The sequence below is a fragment of the Puntigrus tetrazona genome, chromosome 16 (assembly GCF_018831695.1).
Source record: "Puntigrus tetrazona isolate hp1 chromosome 16, ASM1883169v1, whole genome shotgun sequence".
Classification (NCBI taxonomy): domain Eukaryota; kingdom Metazoa; phylum Chordata; class Actinopteri; order Cypriniformes; family Cyprinidae; genus Puntigrus; species Puntigrus tetrazona.
The window spans coordinates 16,406,313-16,428,284 of record NC_056714.1 but is presented as its reverse complement, the minus strand read 5'-3'; the positions used below and the strand labels follow the sequence as shown (position 1 = coordinate 16,428,284).

The following is a 21,972-nucleotide window of genomic DNA, read 5'->3' as shown; positions in this document are numbered from 1 at the left end:
ATAAACACTGTTAGTCTGTTGAATTGCTGGAGTTCGACTTGCACAGGGATTTTCAGCTTCTTTCCACTGAGTTATTATTATTGCACAACAGCGACAGAGGAAATGTGTTCTCAGCAGCTCTCACAGTAGAACACTGTTACATTTGCAGCCAATGGCCAAGATTCATTGGACTGGTTTGTGGAATATTCCTCCGTTTGAATTGAAGTTTGTCAACAGGTAGAAAGAAATGGAAATATGATCACAGTTTTGCCTTATCGTGTCTGAAACAATGCGCTGCGTTTAGGCGATGGAATATGAATATTCATTCATTCTCTTCTGTGTTTAAATGTTCTTCTTGGCTCTCTGAGCTCCGGTTCAGAGCATGAATGTTTTAGTTTAGCCTCAAGTCAGAATGTTTGTTTCAGTTCTTCTCCTTTTAATTAGAAATGATCACATAATGGCAGTATAATGTTATACATAGCATGTAACATTTGTTGCTTTCTTTTTTATCCGTGAATATTTTTGTGGTGTGGAAAGTTGATCTTTGTTAGGTATCGTGTGAAACATTGTGTAGTTGGTTGCAATACTTTTTTTTAAGTTTCTTTGAATTTGTTCTTATTTTTTTCTCTTTGTCGAATGTTGAAGCCATCAGGTCATCCTGCAAAGATGCAAAAAGCAAATGTCGTTTTATAAGATTACGTCTGTTAATGCTTTCGTCTTTGTCTCTCGACAGCGCGGGACGTCAGGTGCTCAGGGTTCAAATCCAGCCATGAACATAATTGGAGCAGAGGATGAAGACTTTGAGAATGATGAGCAACCTGTGAGTGATATATTACTCAGGACTAGTAGGGAGTGGAATAGTGAGGATTCTGGTTCTTTATTGATTCATTTAGAATATTTGGCTTTTTTTTTTTTTCTCTCATGTGTATTTCTAATTGAAACCTATTTAACCAAATACATTTAATGCATTTCTTACTTATTATTATAAAAAGGTGTTTATGCAAACGTTATAACTTAGTACAGAAGCAGTAAACATTAATGCGATCATTTGTAAATGTATTAAATAATGATGCTGTAATAAAATAATTGGTGGCTTTCATCAGCAAAATCTTGTTAGCATCACATTATCATATAAACAAACCAGGCCTGGTTATATCTCTTAGGATTATATACACTTTTTTTGTTGTTTTAGTTTTTTGAAGAAAGTGCTTTTTAGCAAGGGCACATTAAATTGTTCAAAAGAGAGTAAGTAAATGTGGGTTATGGAAAAAAAAAACAAGTATAAGTGAAATGCATGCAAGTAGAATAAATAGAGTGGAATAGTGATTTTTCAGAAACCTTTAAAACAAATCCTACATTTTTTTTTTTTTTTAATTATTGCTAATTTTTTTTTTGCATCACTTTATATCTCAGATGGTGGATGATCAGTGCAGTCACTTTAACAGTATTGATCTGTTGAAGTCCAAGCCCACCCACCTGCTGGTCTTCATTCATCATGTCATGCTACAGTTTGACTGTGCTCCTGTGGTAAGAGCTTAAATGATGTGCTCCTGTTTATTTTTGTCAGAGCGCATGCATGCGTTTACATTAGTATGTGAGGCTCATGTGTTTCTCACAGTGCCTCTTGCTCAGCTATGAATGTTATGTGTGCGCGTGTGCGTGTTTGGGGAGGGGTGGGGGTGTCGTGTATGCAGATGAAGTCCTTTTCATGTGATTTAATGCATGAGTATTTCTTTCTTTATTTGGCATGCAGCCAATGTGATCTACCCCAGGTACCGTCTCTTTTTTTCAGTTGAACTGTTCAAATAGGATAATTCTCACAGCTGTAGATATTTAGAAAAACAACATATATCCTATATAAGCATAACCTCTCATTAAATTTGATTTATTGATATATGTGGTCAAGGTAAAAAAAAAAAAAAAAAAAAAAAGGTGGACATCTTACACTAAGCAGTTTTTCTTTTATGCACCTATATATTATTCAGTTTGACAAGTTGTGTTTGCTTTCAAATCCAACAGGTGCTACGTTGTGTTCATTCATTTTAGATTGGTCGATTTGTCCCTGTCATCCCTCCTAATACTGTTTTCTCACTGGTCAGCATGCGCTCTGAAAAAGTTTCTGAAAATGTCAAGTTGCTTCTCCATTCAGTCAATAAAGCACACATATAGTTTAACATAGCACATACTACTATCCCTTCATTGGTGTCTAATGTCTCACGTATTGCTATCCCTTGGTGTCTAAATCTGTCAGGTTTTTTTTGTGCTTGTCTTTCTTTAATCCTCCTCACCCAATCTCTCTTTCTCTCTCTCTTTCTTTTCCCCTTGTCTTAGCTATGCTACCTTCATGCTGACCTCTTCAAGAACTTCAATGCCAAAGACACCAAGAAGCACTTTGGGGAATTCTACAACACTTTCCTGGAAAAAGGAGCGGTATGTGAACAAGAAGAGTTCTAGACATTCGGCTGTCAAGTTTGTTTATCATTTTACAAGTCTGCCTCTTTGTTCTGTCACACTTTTCAGTCTACCCCTCGTTTTATTGTCTATGTTTTTGTTAGACCCCCTAAAGGAATGCTGCAGATTTTTTGAAGCTGTATTTTATTTATCACACAGACGATCTGCTGTCCGTCAGTCTTATCTTTAAGCATGTTTTCTTTCAAAGTGAAGAAAGCTGTCTAATGTTTTAGTATAATGTTTTCTGAAGTAATGAGGCATATTAATGTGAAATGACATTCGAAAAATCGAAAAAAGACAAGTGCACCAAAAAACGAGATTTGTAAAAAGATTTTGACTTTTTTTTTGTGTTTATTTTTAAATCACAAAAACCAAATTGAAAAAAATATTAGCACAAATGTTCCATGTAACTCAATTAAAATGACGTCATAAAAACTTCAGTTAGTTTTAGTCAATTAAACATCAGATAGCTTGAAATTTGGATAAAAGTAACTGAAATCTGAGATCTATTAAATTTTTTCTTTAACATTTTCTTTACAATTGTTATTTTTGTGCTATTTCTTGTGATTTTTGATATGGTGAGATTTATGATTCTTTCTGGCTATATTCTGAGTACATCTAACAGTCAATAGAGGTCATTAGAAATGGACAGTATTCTACCCAGTTCCTTTTTTTCAGTTTCATGTGATATATCAGGTCAACATTTCCCACTTGTCTGTTTCTTCCCTGTTTTCATACTTAATATCATAAAAATTGTAAGAAAGTATAGTTCTCTGGTTATTTATATTGTTGTGACCTCTGGTGGTGTTGTAATGTATTACATGTAACTGTAGATATGTAAAATCTAAAACTTATATTTTATAATGTCCTCCACACTTAATATAATTGTATTTATTTTAATCTAAATTGTGAGTTAATTGTAATATTTTTTTTCTTTATATATGTATGTTTATTTCATGATTTAGTTTTTATCTATCTATATATCTATCTATATATCTATCTATCTATCTATCTATATATATATATATATATATATATATATATATATATACATTTTGACTACAGCGCAACTACCAGTGTAAAAAGTCCCTAAAGCCCTAGCCCTGATTAGATCCTTTTCCATGTTTTGGACTGAAGTATTTCCAACGCATTCTTTCTCTCTTCCAGATTCTCAAAGTACCTGTGCCAAATAACATAGGCTCTGAACTGGGTGAGTGCACTTCTTTCCAAATCAGATCACGTTACTTAATGTTAATAATGTGTTATTGCTGTAGTTACACAAAATTAATTTATTCCTCTTACTGTGGTCCTTCAGATCGCATGCGCCCAGAAATGATCAGCGATGAACAACAAAGACGCTATGCTAGTGAAATCCAGTACATGCAGAGTCCAGAGATACTGCGACAGCTCGATGACTTCAGGTGAGAGCCACGGGCCGAGCAAATGTACTTTAAAATAAAGCGAACCTGGAGCACCTGACATCCACAATGCACAAAATCTAAATATCATGCCCTGATAACAAGTCCTCATCTATCCATGGTGCTTGATTACCATACCTGTCTACCTTTATGGTCCCACATTAGGCAGAAGAGGATGATGGGAATGACTCCCAATGAGCGTGAACTAAATGATGTGGAATCCCATCGTCCTACTGACCGCATCCCCATGGAAATGAAGGAGAAGGCAGTAGCAGAATCTTTGCTGGAAAAGATGGTAGAGGCCAAGTAAGAACCGTTATTATAGTATTTTTCATGTGTGTATATTATGACCAGAATTGGTATTTAGTCATCCCTAGTTGGATTAGCTAGTAGAATAATTAGCCCATCTGTCAGGTGTCTGTTTTCTATTTGACTCTCTTGTCATGGTTGAAAGAGAAATAGCAGGTGTTCCGTTTCTTGTCTGAAACACGGAGCCAGACCTTTGCCTTTTGCTGCCCTCCACTGTGCCTAACCTATAATCCAAAACCGTCTGCTATGGGTTTTTGGTGCCCTGCTGAGACAAACACCATGTATGCAGTAGGGAAGAGAATCACCAACACTTCTCTCTCTCTCTCGATTCGCTTAGACAGAATACAACTATTGTCAAATCTGCATTCACAGCGGATCAGAACCCCCGAGTCTCTGTCGATATTCACTCACCGGCTGCTAAGTGATGCCTATTGAAAGTGTCATACTGCACAGGATCTTCTTGCTGCTGGGCTGTTTGACCCCTTGCAATGAATTCTATAATAGCAGTATCAGAATTCACTCCACTCACTGTTGTGCTTTATGCGCAGTTCAATTAACTCAGGTGATGTATCCACCAAATCTTCATTCTTGGCTCTAAATGTATTCTTTTGTTATGGATTGGGCCTTTCTTTGCTGTAACTGATGCAACTCAGTCACCTTTTGAAAGCGTAGGGCAAAAGTTAAATGGTTGCTTGCCTGAAATTGGCATGATCAATATAATTTGTTTGTCCTTCATGACACTCTTCATGATTTCATTATCTTTCATGATTTATAGTGCAACCACCAGGCTTCTTATTCCTAAACAACCGCAAACAAAACAATAATGTGTCATTTATTAGATTTCTCTGCTATAATCCTACGGTAAAAGGATGCATGGTACAATATTATTTATATTGTTTTTTTATTGAATAATATATTTTTACATTATTCAATACATCCTATATTGATTTTTTTTAGATATTATTTTAGATACCAAGTTTTCACCTAAAAGTGAAGAGAAGGTAAAAGTGCAAATAATTACTTTTTAGACCCATTGTCATTTTGCCAATGAAAATAAAGCCCTATAAGAACTGTTGTGCATCTCTGATCAACACACAACAGTGTTTTATTAATGGATTCAAGTGAATCGATAATTCAGTGAACCATTCATATGTGCTAAATTCTGTCATATTAGTCGTTTTCATATTTCACTTTTTATTTGTAGTTTTGTATGTTGAAATAAAATATTAATTTCTTATAATTATTTAAGAAAAATAAAATATTAAGTTACTTATATTTCATCTTCCTATATATGACAGTCATATATAATATATATTTGTGTGTGTGTGTTATATATTATTTAATCCACCTTTTAAAAGTTTAAAATCAAGTTTCAAACATATTGTTCTTCTTAATCATGGAACGCTTTTACTTTTTAATGCATTTTTAATATTTGCAAATAAATGCAAATATGTGACATTTTTCAGCATCACATGATCAGAATAAATATATTAAGCAGAAATCTAATGCAATTTATGTTTTTATTTCATACAGTTATTTTATGTGCTCATGAAAGAAAGTTAACAATGCGAGTGAGGGTAAAAAAAAGCAGTCTTAAATTTTACATGAACTGTCCCTTTAAGCAAAGCAGCTTGGGTTCTTTAATTGTCAGGCATCACAAAGAGTTGCAATATTGTAGTAGATTCACATTATAGGGTGAACATTGGACTGCAAGCATTTATATTACACCCCATAGGAATTGAGTGGAGGAAGCAAGTCAGGAGGAGACCGCTGAGCATTTCTCCTCTTTTGAACAGACATTGCCAATCTGGATTTAGTTCATTGTTTTTACTCAATGAAAACCAGCATGGATAAACTGGTGCTCACTGACCACTATATAGCAAAAGAACCAAACATGTTCCTCTGTTGAAAGCTCTATCAAGTGCCCCATCTCTACAGATAAGTTCCTATATACATATATGAAAACAACAATACATATTGTATACAGTAGCATTCCAAAGGTAGGGTTCTAGGGGTAGGGTTTTTATTTTATTTTTTTTTAATTTTTAAAGTGCTTACCAAGGCTGCATTTTGGTAAATTAACAAATATAGTAAAATTAGGAATATTGTGAAATGTAACTGCAAATTGTTTTCTATATTTTGAAATATATTTTATTCCTCTCATGGCAGAGCTGGATTTTCAGCAGCCATTAGTCTCAAGCGAGTCGGTTGTTGACTCTGTAATGGCCAAGTAAGGGTTCGTCAAACTTTGATTCTTTTTAAGTTTTTGATTAAAAAAACCGACTTTAGAGCCATTTCTTTGGGAATCAAAAGCTCAGTATGCAGCCAGACAGAATGATGTGTTGTTTTTGCATTGTATTGCATTTATTTAGCGGTTTCTGTACTTTTAACATTTGATTCAGTCGGGACTCCTGCAGTCCAAGTTGGTTTGGATGCTCTGTCTAGGCACACCCTATCTTTCTATTAAAAACACACCATGTTACAACTTGAAGTCTGCCCTATTAATCCAGAGGAAAGAAATGGTGGCAAAGAGAGAGGAAGTGGTAGAGAGAGGATGGAGTCAGAAATGCCACGCTGGCAGGAAGTCTCTGCTTTCTGGCTCTCCGCCAGAGAGAATGATGGAAAGGGGGATGAGGTTGGGGTCACGTTTGAAGCCAGCAGAGAGGAAAAGAGCAAGGGACAAAAGCCAGTTTGCAGTTAGGCAGGATACTTAATATTTGCTGTAAAAATAAGATGACATTGTAAAGAGATATATAGGCTGAATGGACAAAAACATGCACAGAAGACACTGTGTCTCACATTCAGTGACATTATTAGAGACATAATGCGTCCTCAGAGACTTCACACAGATTCTTTTGATGTCTGATGGTCTCAGTATGGGTATTCAGTCTTCATATTCTTCCACACAATCGTCCTCTGTTTTCCCAAACACTATCCGCTTCCTCTCGCACAGTCCCCCCCCCCTCATCCATTCTCCTCCCTCAGTAGAACAGTAATGACCTCACCTTCAGACGCTCCCATTGGCTGCACTCTTAATCTCAGAGGCGGATCAAGAGTTTTGATTGGCCAGACGCTAGGGATTCCTTATCACGCTCCTCCTTTTTTTATTATCATAGGAAAACATAAGTATCCGATTTCCATGTTCTTGCATGCCGGTTGCATCAGGCAAAAACACAGTTAAATAGCAAGTTCCACAGCCGAAGCTCTTTGCTTGCTTCTGGACATCACCGTAGGACAACCTCAGTGCCTTAGGAGAGTGCCATCGTACTTTTTGCAGTTTAAGAAGATAGTGTAGCTCAGACATCTAGTTCTGCAAGAGACTGTTTCATTGTATTGCTTTGTATTGCAAATTTTTGCCTGAGTGCATTTTTTGATGCACCACCATTTTTTGTAGATCTTTTTTTTTTTTTTTTCTTTACTTCATTTGCACGTGACAGAATATGTTCATTAGTTTGAATTCTACAAACAATACAACAGTTACTGTCATTTTGAGTCAAGAAAAGCTTGAAACCTTTAGATTTCACCGTCCTAAAACAGAGTTAAAAACCGGTCGAGAACGAGGAAGAAAAAATGTTACTTAACTTTAAGCGGTGAGTCTCTTAGCTCAGTGCTGCATTTTTCCTTTGATGTACCTAATTATTTCGGTTTTGCTTTTGCAGCCCCTCAATTGTTGCCGACAAAGACAAAAGGTGAGTATTTTTTCTTGATTTTCTTTTTTTTTTGTAAGTGCAGGTGCAGAATGCAAAAGTCAGTTGCGTGTATTTTCCTGTGATCGTTGTTATATTATGTACTGGTGTGTAGTTTTGTTTACTTTTTATTTATAGAATTAAAGTCATCAACAGCCACTTTAATCTGTAATTGTAAACCCATCTTTTCCAATGAAAATATGTTTTTATGAAGTTACCAGTCTTTCATAACAGTTTACATTGTTTTGTTGGTTTGATTTGACTGCTAAGTATTGCAATATAAGCATGTTTTATGAAAAGAACTCCAGACTGAAGTTGTACAATGTGCCCATGAGTGTTATTGGATACTTGCAGCTGTTGCAGTTGTTCATTTTGTCGTGCACAGCTGTATCACTTAATCCATGTGTGCATGGCACAATAGACATGCACATGTGCACAGTCTCCTCCTCAAGACTTCTGTCCCTCCCCTTTCCTGTCCTCCTCCCTCTCCCTCTTCTCTTTCTCCTCCTTCATTGGAGATTCTGTTGTTCTATTAAAGGGAAGGAAATGGCTTGATGCCAGGTGAAGATCCCATCTGAGGCACTTGGACAATTTGATAACACACTGGGGGACTGCACTGACTAGTCACAGATCACATGACTTGAGCTGCACAGAGGAAATACCTCAACTGTGACCGTCATAATGTTTTGTATAGTGAAGTCTGAGGGCTTAGAATATACGCTACCATTAAAAAAAAAAAATCAGTAATGTTTTAAAGGAAATTAAATGAATTTTTCGGCAAAATGCATTCATTTGATCAAAACTGGCAGTAAATACAGTAAATGTCTTTTGGAAAAATTTTATTTATTATAAATTGTATTAATATTATACAATTTTACTATTTTTGGATAGGAGTATGAAAGATTACTTTCATAAAAAGCAGTAATTTTTTATAAAAATATATGCAGTGTTGTACTTTAAAAACGTTGTGGAGGTTTAGAATACTAAAAAAAACACAAATTTCATGAACCACCCTAAAACTTATCAAATGTCACAGAAACCCTAAATAGCATGAATGTACAAACGTACATTGTTAATGTGGTGCTGGTGACACATTAAGCTATAGAATGACTTTTCAGTACTCTTTGTAACCTGTTCTGTTATTTCTACTCCCTTCAGTAACTCCATCTTTGGAGCAGTTGCCTTTTATATGAAGCAACTTGGTGTCAAAACCAGAGCACTTGACAACAAGAAGACTAAGTCAGGATGGCGGCCCTCTGTCCCTTCCGTGCTGAAGGTTAGATGACATTCTCCATAGTTTATTCTACAACAGAATTCCTCTGACTTTCATTTTACATACTGAACTTGTGTTATCTTGTCTAATAGTATTGTTTCCTTTTCTGTTGAACAGCCATGGGGAACCAACAAACCCAGCAAACCTGACAAAAAACCTCCTCCATGTACGTACTCAAAAAAATCTCTTCATCCCTCTCCCTCGGAACACACGCCCTACTTACATCACACGCTCATTGACCAAACCTGTATTATATCACTATGCATTCAACCATTTACACTAATTACCCATAACATCTCAGACACCTGCTAAGATCATTGAAACCAATGTATACAGAAACCAGGAGGTGCTTCTGTAGCTTATAGTATGAAACATTCTGCATGTATTTATGTGTGTGTGTGTGTGTGTATATGTATATGTGTATATGTATATGTATATATATATATATATATATATATATATATATATATATATATATATATATACACACACACACACACACACTGAAATACCTGCAAGATCAAAGATGGATGTAGAATTTAAAGGAACTTTGCTATGTTTTCCTCTTGCAGATGATGGTAAGCAAACTAGATTGGACTGTGAAGGTATTATGGTCTGTTCTTTGAGTAGATTGTGTCTTCTTGGATGGTATATTCCCTTGCTAATCAAATCTAATGCATGTTTGCATGTTCCACTTCAAACTCATGGGTTTCTCTGTAGTTTTCATTTCCTGATTTTGTTTTTCTGGTTGAGGTGACTTTGATTGTGATAATGTGTTTAAAATGTTTTTTTTTTATTATTTATGCTTGCTTACAAGTGATTTTTTCACAAACACATTTCAGATTTTTGTGTGTTGTTTGTTTGTGTTTGGGTTCCCGTTTACTTAAGATTCATGGGCTTGATTGACCTTTGAAATGCCCTTGCCCAGTGAATGACTAACATTGTTGGATCAGACTCCTAAATGCCCCCTTCTCTTTAATCTAGTTGTCCATCTGTCATGTCTTCTTGTTAGAACCGCACAATGACCATCTGTCATTCTTTGATTGTTTATAATGTTTTACATGTTTTACATGTTGCTCTTGATTCATATGTTCTCTTATTTTCTCATGGTCTAGTAAAGCCAATCAAACCAAATCCCCAGCCTCCTCGAGGGTCTATAATTGATAGCTGCATTATTTCAGTGCGGAAACCTGGTGTGGGGTCAGGTAGCGCTCTTGGCCCTGACTGCATTGAAGACTTGACCATCAGCGTCAGTGTGACTACCAGTCCAGACTCTCAGAGTGACACGGGTGAGGATCAGAAAATGTGTCTTGCATGTTTTAGATTTAAGCACACTGGACAAATGGGAGATCAACTGACATGGCGCATGTGAGCCATTTTAAAATATATATATATGGGGAATAAAATAATATATACAAAGCTGCACTGCCACCATACTAAATCAAGCATACACCAGTTTTTAATTGTGGCTGATGCATACAAGCCTCAAATTGGTAATATCTAAATTATGTAAAAAATAAATAATTAATTTTGTACAAAAACAAACAAAAAAATTACTAAAATGAGTCATTTTAATGGCTACGTGAGAACAACAAGTCAACAACTGCACAGTTAACTTCAAACAGTATATTTCAATCTCAAATATTAACTTATAGCAATAAAATCTTTTAAAAATTCTGTAATGTCGGCTCATAATACTGGTACTGATATGGTACCAGTGTATCATGATACCAAGATTCATGTAAAACAAACAACAAATGCAAATAAATAAGGCTACAAGTGGGCTTTGATATTATTAATGTTTCACGTGCAGTGCTGTCACTTTTCTCCTGTTCTCGCTCAGACCCAAAACCAGTCCCAGATGTTGGAGATGCATCTCCTGTCAGTACAGCTGGGAGTCTCACCATCTGTGAACCTCTCTCCGTCATTGACACACTTCCAGATGACAGTCAGGACAGTGGCAGGTAATGAGGAGCAGATATAAAAACACACAAGTAAAATGAAAAACATTAAGCAAACAGTTTGCATGCTTTTTAAGTTGTTCAGTAGTTACAGTGTTACTTTGTACTACATAAATAAGAGAGGGTGTAAAAACTCCCTGCCTGCTTTGTCTCGGGGAGTGTGCGGTGTCCCTCCTGTGCTGCTGCTCCTGCTGCTGCCCGCAATATATGCTACCCTCCTTAAGGACAACAAAGACCAAGACAATCCCTTATTGCGCATACGCGCCTCCCTCCCTTTCCCCTCCTATCCTAACTCCCTTTCTTCCCACTTTAATTTTTGTCTCTGCATTGTGCCGCCTCGTTTTTTTTTTTTTTACCTCTTTGTCTTTGTTCCTCATCCTCCACCTGATGTTTTGCAGTGTCAGTTGTGTTTTGTTAGCTTTCAGTTTACATTTTATCCATGACGCAGTCTTTCTTTGCATTCAGTCAGCTCTATGTTTCGCAATGTTGCGCCAAGGCAAGACGCTATCAAAATAAGCAGGTTTTGTCTGAATTTGAGCAAACATGACTTTTTGAAAGGTTATGTTTTTGCTTCTTCGTTTAGTAGGTAGATATTTAGCAGATGCTGTCATCCAACATGACTTACTGTTGCATGTATGGCAGATTTTGCTGGAGTAACCTTATCTTCTGTAGTTTGGTACAATGGTGATAGTTACTTGTGGGAACTGAACCAGCTGTCTTTGGTTTTTGAACATAAACATAACTTAAAGGTTTAGTTCACCCAAAGATGAAAGTTCTGTCATTATTTACTCACCCTCATGTCATTCCAAACCCATAACATCTTCGTTCATCTTTGGACCACAAACAACAGCTCTCTGACACTGTGTAGACAGCAACGCAATCGGAATATTTCAAGACATCGGTGCCTCAACTTCAAAGTTTTGCGAAATCTACAGAAATGCTTTTTGTGCCCAAAGAAAACATCAATAAAAACTTATTCAACAATTTGGATTGTTATGTTGATTATGTTCTGGACAAAGTTTGTGCATACATTGTGGTACTCTACAAAATAGCTAAATACTCTTAAAACCTTTGAAATTATTGAATAAGTTACGTTATTTTTCTTTTAAAACATAAAAAGGATTCTCATAGCTTTGCAAAACTGAAGTTGAGTCCCTATTTTACAGATGTCCTTACTATGTTTCTGCTTCTGGGAACATTCCAGTTGTGTTGTTGTCCACGCAGGGTCACAATCTTATTCTGTATTCCAAAGATGAACAAAGGGTTTGTAACAACATAAGGGTGAGTAATTAATGACAGAATTTTCATTTTGTGGGCTAACCCTTTAAAAGCTCAGTGTTTACAGTATCTGGTGTGAAACTAGCATTACTGGATTAGCTGTGCGTTTTTATTTTACTCGTGCAACTATCCTTCATGTGGAAGCGCTGTTTGTTGCTGATGTCTGTTGTTGTACGCTCTGTCTCGCTTTGTTGTTGGCTTTGAGATTTTGTTTAGGGTAGTGTTGAGGTTAGTTGGTTTATAGTTGGAATTTTTCGGTTGGGTGTTTATTAATAAACGATTTGTTCTCGGTTATGCTGTAACTACTCGTTCGCCCTATGTTTTTACAGAAAGAAGACAAGGTGGGTCTGCGTGATTGTCTCTGGGATTCTCTGCCAGCCTCAACTGCTACTGATGCACACACACGTTCTCTTCCTAAACAGTTTACATTACATTTTATTATGCATACATTAGAAAATATTGTACAATGAATGACACAGTTTTTTAAGCATTAGATTCATCCTAGACATACACTCCTACTCACTGCATGGCTAAGTATGGTTCTTCTCAGGTTTTGGGCTTTAGGTATTGAGGGCAGAAGTGTCTGCCTTTTGGGATGCTTTGCATGAATGAAGCCCACTTAGCCAGTAGTGTTTCATATCAGTATAATTGAGGTGTTTAAGTGCACTGAGATGCTGTAAATGACACATTAGAAAGAGCAGGAGATGTTTGTTAATGTGGATCCCAGAAGAGTCTTAAATTGATGCGGCTGAATGAATCTCCCTGTGAACTAGTGCTAATGACATGTGACAACGTGGTTTTGACATCATTTGTCTTAACATTTCACTTACTTTTTCTTCTTCATCAATTCTTGTTCAATTCTGTTTTGGACTGTGGTCTGTAACCTCACTGTCATTTAATCTTCTTTCCACGTTTCTACTACTTCATTGCCCTTTCCTTTCCTTTCCTTTCCTTTCCTTTCCTTTCCTTTCCTTTCCTTTCCTTTCCTTTTCATCTGTTTCTCTTCTTTATTTTGTTTCCTTTTTCCTTTCCTCTACCATTTCATTTGATCTCATTCTGTTTATTTTTAATCCCTCTTCCCTTTATTTCCTTATTTTCTTTATTTTTATTCTTTCTTAATTCATTCACTTTTCCCAATTTTTTTTTCTCCTTTCTGTTGCTTTCTTTTCCTTTCCCCCTTTCCCATCTTCTGCCCTCCCCTTTTCATTTTTCATTCCCTGGTCTTTTTTTCCCACGTCGTCTTCTTTATGTTCCTGTCCTTTTTGCTTCCTTTTTTCTCTTCTGGTTCTTCTTTTTCCTCTATCTTTTCCCTTACCCCACCCCCTCCCCTTCTCTTGGGTATTCAGGAATGTGCGCCGCAGCGAGAGCCTTTGCGTGGAGCGCCGTCACTCTCGCCGTAGTGGCTCTACCCGGGCCAAGCAGTCTCGCTCCCGTAGCGACGTGGACCTGCAGTCAACCTCTACCTCTCACCCCCTCTCACCCTCCCCACAGCATTCAGTCTCGTAAGGCAAAGACTAACCGTCACTCACATTTAGAAACACCCATACACACACTGTCCGCAGGAGACAGCAGCACAAGGGGCTTCTCAATCCAGGGATTGTAATCATCACTACCTTAACAATTTTTTTTTACAATGCTTAACATGTATCCCTTTTAATTTTTCCCCCTTCATTTGTTTTTCTTAGTGCGGAAGGTGGATTTTTGCCTGACGGCCCCGTCACTGGTCAATGTTTTGCCCCCTTCCCTCAGCAGGAGGAGATAGAGCCCCGAATCCTGGAGCTTGAGCAGGACCCACCCAACTGGAGGGGTCTTGCTGCTCCTGAGGACGTGAAAAAACTGAGCAAGAAAGAAATCAAAAGACAAGAAGTCATTAATGGTAATACAAGCAAGAATGCCTTTTTGTTAAATCTGTGTAGCAGGCTGCAATGATGAACATATTTTTCTCTGTGTCTCTCAGAGCTGTTTACGACGGAGCACGCTCATGTCCGTATGCTGAGTGTATTGCAGACTGTGTTTTCTCGTCCGCTGGAGAGGGAAGAGATTATGACCATGACTGAAACGGCCACCATCTTCCCCAGCCTCGATGAGATCATAGAGATGCACTGTATGTATCCACTTCAAATATATTAATGGACTCAAATCTGCATTGTTTTAAAAGATTCCTTCATATTATGAACAGCCTTGACATAGCTTGAATCCATTCTTTTCTAGATGCTTTCTATGAGAACCTAAAAAAACTGCGGCAGGGGGATGAGTTCATTGTCAAAACCATAAGCACACCACTTCTCAACAGGGTAAGTAGCCTAGAGTTTGCTAAATGCTAGTTCTTCATGTTCTTCCTCAACACTGTGTTATTCAGCATTTCATCTTGACAACATGAGCTTGTCTTAGCTGTTACATAAGTAGACATGTTTCTATCTCTTTAGTTCAGTGGCTCAGAAGGAGAATGGTTTCAGAAGCTCACCGCACGTTTCTGTAGCTACCAGTCCTGGGCGCTGGAGCAGATAAAGAGCAGACAGAAGAAAGATCCCCGTTTTAATGCTTTCATACTGGTACGTTTACTCTTAAAACACTGTTTTCAGTGATACTGCAACTATTCGCCCAGTCAACATCTTTTTTTTTTTTATTATTATTTAAATATTCTGTGTTTGCGTTGTAGGAGGCAGAGAGTAAGCCACAGTGTCGGAGGCTACAGCTGAAAGATATCATTCCCATAGAGATGCAAAGACTAACTAAGTATCCTCTTCTGCTGGAAAACATTGCCAAGAGCACTGGTAAGGATTTTTACTTTTTTTTTTTCCTTTAAAAGCAAAACATAATGGGCTAAAATCAGGACAATGAATATTATCGCATAAATGATATTGCACTCTCTACCCATGTGTACCAGTTCTGTGATCAGTAGTAAATCTCCATCTAAAGGCCAGGGGGCGCTCACACACAAGACACAAAAACTCCAAATATGCCTGCAGATGAAACCCAAATACGCACAATAAACAGAAATAAACCAGTATTTTAAACTGTTTTAAAGTTTAAAGTTTTTTTTATTTATGAAGTGTATATTAATGTCTTTAAAAACTTGTTAGTAAACATGGTATTTTTTAGAATTTACTACACAGAGCCATAGTTTGCTGAGAAGCATTAATTGAGCATCAAATCAGCATATTTGAATGATTTCTAATGGATTATGTAACATTAACAAAGGAGTAAAGGTTGTTGAACGTTTTTTGCCATCATAGGAATAAATAAGCATTAATGAACAAGAAAACAAAAAAAGCATTACGCAAAATCTGGTTTATAACCACTATCCATTTCTCACAGATGATGAAATGGAAAAAGAGAACATTAACCAAGCAGCAGAATCCTGTCGTAAGATCCTCAACCATGTCAACGAAGAAGTCAAAGTCATGGAGAACCTGCTGGTGAGAATTCAGTGGAACTTCCTTCAAATACACATGATTTACTGTACGGATGTGTGGTCTGGCAATACACAGGCATTACTATTTTCCAGCATGTTGTAATGTATGTAGGATACTGTATTAAATGGATAGTTCACATAAAAATAAAAATCCCTCATGTTATTCCAAACCCAAAAGACCTTAGTTCATCTTCGGAACACATATCAAGATTTTTTTTGAAGCTATGAGAATACTTTTTGTGAGCAAAGAAAGAAAAAATAATGACTTTATTAAAAAAAAAATTTAATTCTTAAAATTACAGTTGAACCATTGATGTCACATCGACCATTTTATTTATGTCTCTACTACTTTTTCGGACCTCGAAAGCTGTAGTTTTGTTACTGCCTATGGAGGGTCAGAAAGTTCTTGGGTTTCATCAGAAATATCTTAAAATATCTTAACAAAAGAAGAACCATCATTTGAAATAGTTCATACTGTAATATAGCCCACCCCGTAAGGATGGTGTCGAATATGCATTTCCCCAACAACCAGTCTAATAATCTAAATATCTGCTCATCTTCAACTCAGATTTTGAAAGACTACCAGCGCCGGCTGGACACCTCAGGACTGAAACCGAGCAATGACCTCTACAGCGAATACAAGGTGAGAAATATCTTCATGTCTCATGTGTGATTATGATTTAACTTATTGTCTGGGGCTTATGATCCACTCTTTTCCCTGTTAATTAGAACATTGATCTGAGCACCAGAACGATGCTGTTTGAAGGACCTCTGACATGGAGGGTGACCAAGGAGAAAGCGATTGGTAACCTAAATTGACAAACGTTAAATTTATTAGCTTTCAGTGCTTCTGTAATCAAGAGTTCAGCCTCTTACTCATCCAATTTCTGTGTGTGTGTGTTTGCAGATGTGCACTGTGTTTTAGTGTCAGACCTCCTGGTCTTGTTTCAGAAGCAGGATGATAAGATGGTTTTGAAGTGTCAGAGCAAAAGCAACATCGCCGTTCAGGAAGGCAAACAGATGCTGAGTCCAATCATTAAACTAGAATCTGTTTTTCTCAGAGACGTGGCCACTGGTGAGTGAGTTCAAGAGAATTAGCATGTTGTATTCTGAAGAATGTGAGTCTGATATAAAGTTACTTTTGTTCTTTTCATCAGACCCAAAAGCCCTCTATGTCATCTTCACCTGGGAAAGCGGAGCACAGATCTATGAACTAGTGGCTCAGACTATTGGGGAGAAGAAAAAGTGAGAGTGAACTATATGAAGCCATTGAAATGGAATACTTATACGAATGACAGGCGGATCATATAAAATCTTGCTTCAAAATTGAAATCCGAAACATGTAATTTAACGCTCACAGTCACTGTTTTTTTTGCTCCAGTTGGGCAGAGGTGATTAGGGCTACGGTTGACGAGTTGAAGAAGAGGGGCGGCGGCAATAAGCTGAAACGAGATGGCAGAAGTGGCAGCATGCCCAGTAGCACCAGTGGACCCGCATACAGCCCGTGAGTGTGGTTTTAGAAAAGAGCGAAACCCCATAAGAGTAATGTGGCATTGAACTAGCAAACTCAAAACCGACTACACTCTTTCTTTTCTCCAGTGTTCATCCCCCTCTTAGCCCCACTGAGAACGGAGGAGATCTGTTGAAAAGTCGTGGTGGTGAGACTCTTAGAAGCGGATATTAAGTCTTTCCAAGTAATTCTACAGTGGTATAATAATGTGCCTTTGTTTTATTCACCATAGGGCGATTTAAAGACAGTCTTACTGATGAGAAGAATAAAGAAACTTATCCTTCACTCATAGACTACCTAGCTTCCAATGGCTTTGACCCGCTCAGCCATAGCCACTCCCCTCCAGAGAAGTCTGCTATTGCTGCTTTGGATGAAGGTCAGAACGAATGTCATTTTATGGAGGTCTAACTGTGAGCACCTGCAATTTCATGCTGTACATAATCTTTTTTTTTTTTCTTACAGTCATGTATTTGAAGAGGCTATTGGTCGGGAGTATTAGCTTGTCTGATGACTCTCAGACTCTTGGGGAAAATGGAGGGACGGCACCTGAAAGCCAGGTGGCAGATGGAGGTCAGTCGTTAGGAACTGCGTATTGCATATTGCATATTGCTTCAGGTTTTAAGCTGAAGAGGTTCAACCTCGCAATTATTCCTAAAGGCGAGGCGTTTTATTTCAAAGCACATTTAAAACAGCAACTGTTGGCCAAAGTGTTATACAATCTAAAAGATAAAACGATTAAATACAAACACAATAAGACAGATAATTTGCATTAAATTACATTGATCCAAAAGCCAGAAATATGTTTTTAGTGAAGGTTTAGAACAACAGCCTAATGTGTACCAGCAGATTGTTCCACAGTCGTAGAGCTGCAACAGAGAAAACCAAGAGTACTAGAATTGCAGAATTTCCACGGCTAAGAAAATATCGTTCAGGATCTCAAGCAAAGTTTTCTCTGCACTATATCTAAAACCTTACTGGAACTTGTCTAACAAATTATCACTTAAAAGTATGGTAAATTGATGGAGGACAGCCTTTTCCATCACTTTAGATAAAAATGATAGCTTTGAGATGGACCTTTTCAGAAGTGGATTCACTACTGCATGCTTTAGGACTGGTAGAATGCTGCCTTAAGATAGGCTACTATTACTATTGTTAAAAGAAAAGATTGAATGACACCCAGCACTTCCATAAAAAGACAAGGAGAAATTACATCCAAGTAGCATGAGGAAGGCTTCATTTTACAGAGAACAATTGTTTAAATGTAGTCGAATTTGCAGACCGTTTTCGATAATTCAACTGTGCTGAATATCTTCAGTTCAACACATTCAACGCAATGCTGCAGCAATATTTAGAGGAAATGTAATTTTAAAGTCTTTAAAACAATATGTTATATAATTCTTAAAAAGAAAAGAAAAAAAGGAAGACGATCTAAGACTTTCTTGTGGGTGTTTTTTTCCGGTTGATATTGAAATCCCTAATGCCTTTTTCCCTTCCTAGTAGAGGAATCCAGCACAGAAGGAAGAACTGAAGGAGAAGAGAGTGGAGGAGATGGGGTGAATAAAGGAGAAGAGGAAAGAGGGATCAGCGCCCCTCTAGTGCTTTCTCAGGAACGCTTGGAGGAGGTGCAGAGGAGACTGCAGATGCTTGAGGAGCAACTGAAGAGACTGCAGGTGAGGAGAAGGAGAAAACAGGGTCTCTCAGTTTAAATTTTTAAAAATTTCATCTGAAAGTGGTGCCCTACGTAATACGCATCTCTGGTGTATATTCCTAGTCTGTTGAGGAGGACCATTATAAGTTGCAAGAAGCTCTTGCTAAATATTCACTTCAGGGGGGCCATTACAACTGAGGAACATCACAACCTGCTGTTACAAGGTACTACCATGTGCTTAATACAAAGCCGTATTTCGTATCATTTGAATTTTCATATAGCACCATTCTGTTTTTTTGGTTTTTTGTATAGCAATTCAGTTTCCACCATCTCTCATTTGTCCTCAGATCACTGTATGTGCTGGACTTCGAGGGATTCGCTGATTGACTAATTCTGCCTAAATGTTCCTGCTCTATCTCTTTTGTCTTCTCAACTGTCCTTTCAGAAGATTGTCAGCAGGCCACCAGCACGTTCTGTGCCACTGAGAAATGAAATGAAGTGAGCGTTGTAAAATTATAGTGATCCTTAACCTTGAATGACTGCATGCACGTTTCTGTTGAGAGGTATGAGATACAGTTTTGCCAAAAGATGCCAAAGAATTGTGCAACACCTAGAGAGATTCCAGAGCAAAATGCTACAAGTGCGTGTGAAAGCACTGTACCATATACAAACATGCGCACACACACAACGATAAACCTGGTTAAGCATGTCAAAAGTAATTTAGTACCAAAAGGCTATCTATATTCGTAGAAAAGTATAGTTGCATCTTTGTCTGTTTCTCAGAATGTACTTTAGTCAGGTTTTCAATAAGGGTAATTATAGTAGTAAATATGCCCTTTCATTTTTTTTTTTTTTTTTATGCATTTCAAGATGTTCACTCATCCTAATAATTATTACCATACTATATTACATGTATAAAAAAAAAAATGCTAAAAAGTATATATATGTCAATTTTTTTTAGCAAAGTATTGAGACGTAGTAGCATGCGTTGCATCCATTACCTTCTCTTTTTTTTTTTTTTTTTTTTTTTTTTTGCCCCGTTTTAGTTTTGAATTAGTTTTTTTTTGTTTTTGGTTGTTGAATAAGAAAAGATGCGCTAAGTAGGATCGATCAACAGATGGATGAGCAAAGGAAGTAGAGACAAGGATTGTGGAAGGTAGGCTTGCTTTGTATTGCCTAACCCCTCTGAAGTGAAATCAAGGCAAGCACTGATGTCGAGAAACGTTGTCAGGGTTTGACATTGTGGGTGTGAAGAAATATGCGCATATTACATAGCATTTTGAATGACAGTGTTGCACGTGCTGGTGCTGTTATGAAATGAAGCTTTCACAATCTATAGCATTCTGTAACCCAGGTGCTGCAAATAGGTCGCCCCAGATCGTATGATAATCATCACACATTGCCTATTTTTGTGCACTATGCAAATTCTGTTTCGGCGGCTGTAAAACGCATCAGTTATTTCAGATAATTGTTTTCTCAGTACAGTTAGCAGAATTCTATTTTTTTTTTAATTGCTTGTCATTGTTTCTCAGTTTATTTTATTTTAGGGAGTAGTTTTGTTTATAAGCAGGACCAAAGAAATAAAAGTATAACAAAGTGTAGATATGAAAACACTTTTGCCTTGTATGGAAAGTTCAGCTGTCAGTTGGAATAACTTAACTGAGGTGGTCCAAACTATTCGCCCACCTTTTTCCAAACAAAGTGTCTGCCTTAGCTGCTGGATCAACCCACAAAATGGTGAAGTGGGTGGATTGGCTCATAATGCTATTTAAGGCAGAAGGAATTAAGTTGGTTGAGAACTGAATTGCAGCATGAGTAATATAGGAGTATCCTGATTCTTATTAACAGTCCATGTTTTTTTTTTTCTAGCTTAAGGGACCAGCTTTTTCTCTCCTGTTCTCCTTATCGAATTATGAAACCAGACCACAGAGAATCAGGCACTTGCAGGGGTTTAAAATGATGTTATATCTCAGAGTTCAGAGACAGGAACACCAGTACTGTAATTATTTTCATGTGTTCATGATGCTACTGCAACAGGTCTTTCTACTTGACCAACTTCCAAATTTATGCAACCTATTTTACCTTACATAGTGTGAGATCTATTCATTTTTAGGTTGTAATTGTGTTGATAATATTGATTTCTGTAAGGCCTCGGTTTCTTTTCCTGGTGTTTCTTTTCCCAGCTGATTTCCTTGAAATGGTTTACCAGAAGTCTTGCATTCTGGCCAGCAGTGTTGGTCCTAGTGAATGTCGATAAAACCTTTTTGTTTTTTTTTTTTTTTTTTTTTAGAAGTAGCAAATGAAAGTTTTATAATGAAACTATCATGGTGTAAGATCTGTTCTACACATTTTACTTTCTTTCAGTCCTCTTGCACAGTTATTTTATTTTATTTTATTTGCATTCACGATGGCTTGAATGGGTGGTTTTTTTCATTTCCGTTGTTTCTGTTCTTTTTCTTAGAAAAATCTGTAATTACCATACTATGCATTGCTTGTTATAAAAGGACTGAGAGAGACAAAGTACACCCTTAACTAGAAAACTATAAAAGGCTTCACTGAATTTCACTCTTATGGCAAGAGTCTTATTTTTGATGTGGAAATGGCCACAGCTTAGATTCGATTAGAAAGCGTTTCAAATTTCGCCTTTGATATTCCCTTGAACTCCTAATAATTGATAAGAGAAGGGTGTTGGGTGTGGTGTTATTATTCTCTCTCATTTCTCAAACTTTTCATATGTATCTGTCACATATATGTATACATAGTGATATATCTGTATGTTTAAATCTATTTATAGGGTGCCTTGTGCAGATTGGGTTTTTTTTTTTTTATTTCTAAAGGGCTCTTTTAGTCCAGCTGACAGGCACGGGCATACTTGCCTTCTCATTTAGCAATGTTCAGTGTTAAATATTAATCTCATATTTTGCTCCAGACCCACCAAATTATACCAGTTCCACTCATGTTGTTCTTAAAAATGGATGAGTGCTTAGTACTGAGCGGTCTTTGTTAGATCTTTTAAACATTCTGCAATCCATGACTGTCTTTTA

The 21,972-nt window shown here is 37.1% G+C and overlaps 1 protein-coding gene across 7 annotated transcripts in view; it reads left to right on the top strand.

Moving 5' to 3' along the window:
- The window catches only part of arhgef1b (Rho guanine nucleotide exchange factor (GEF) 1b), a 32,304-nt gene extending 11,171 nt beyond the window's left edge, over positions 1–21,133 (top strand). For 2 of the 7 annotated variants that reach the window (XM_043260983.1, XM_043260980.1), the window contains 31 exons: positions 713–799; positions 1,393–1,506; positions 2,311–2,409; positions 3,598–3,640; positions 3,746–3,851; positions 4,014–4,154; positions 7,817–7,846; positions 9,002–9,119; positions 9,234–9,282; positions 9,689–9,694; positions 10,232–10,405; positions 10,960–11,080; positions 12,685–12,696; positions 13,702–13,857; positions 14,041–14,231; positions 14,313–14,459; positions 14,567–14,649; positions 14,782–14,907; positions 15,015–15,129; positions 15,674–15,774; positions 16,339–16,413; positions 16,500–16,575; positions 16,678–16,845; positions 16,928–17,015; positions 17,152–17,274; positions 17,370–17,428; positions 17,513–17,656; positions 17,743–17,850; positions 18,778–18,950; positions 19,052–19,152; positions 19,276–21,133. In XM_043260983.1, coding sequence (XP_043116918.1) covers positions 749–799; positions 1,393–1,506; positions 2,311–2,409; positions 3,598–3,640; positions 3,746–3,851; positions 4,014–4,154; positions 7,817–7,846; positions 9,002–9,119; positions 9,234–9,282; positions 9,689–9,694; positions 10,232–10,405; positions 10,960–11,080; positions 12,685–12,696; positions 13,702–13,857; positions 14,041–14,231; positions 14,313–14,459; positions 14,567–14,649; positions 14,782–14,907; positions 15,015–15,129; positions 15,674–15,774; positions 16,339–16,413; positions 16,500–16,575; positions 16,678–16,845; positions 16,928–17,015; positions 17,152–17,274; positions 17,370–17,428; positions 17,513–17,656; positions 17,743–17,850; positions 18,778–18,950; positions 19,052–19,126 — 3,072 coding nt within the window. In that variant the 5' untranslated portion in view covers positions 713–748 and the 3' untranslated portion in view covers positions 19,127–19,152; positions 19,276–21,133. Of the gene's footprint in view, positions 1–712; positions 800–1,392; positions 1,507–1,732; positions 1,752–2,310; positions 2,410–3,597; positions 3,641–3,745; positions 3,852–4,013; positions 4,155–7,353; positions 7,748–7,816; positions 7,847–9,001; positions 9,120–9,233; positions 9,283–9,688; positions 9,695–10,231; positions 10,406–10,959; positions 11,081–12,684; positions 12,697–13,701; positions 13,858–14,040; positions 14,232–14,312; positions 14,460–14,566; positions 14,650–14,781; positions 14,908–15,014; positions 15,130–15,673; positions 15,775–16,338; positions 16,414–16,499; positions 16,576–16,677; positions 16,846–16,927; positions 17,016–17,151; positions 17,275–17,369; positions 17,429–17,512; positions 17,657–17,742; positions 17,851–18,777; positions 18,951–19,051; positions 19,153–19,275 lie in introns of those variants that run through there. The other 5 variants (XM_043260985.1, XM_043260981.1, XM_043260982.1 and 2 more) reach the window with 5 other exon arrangements.
- Positions 21,134–21,972: the final 839 nt, after the last annotated feature.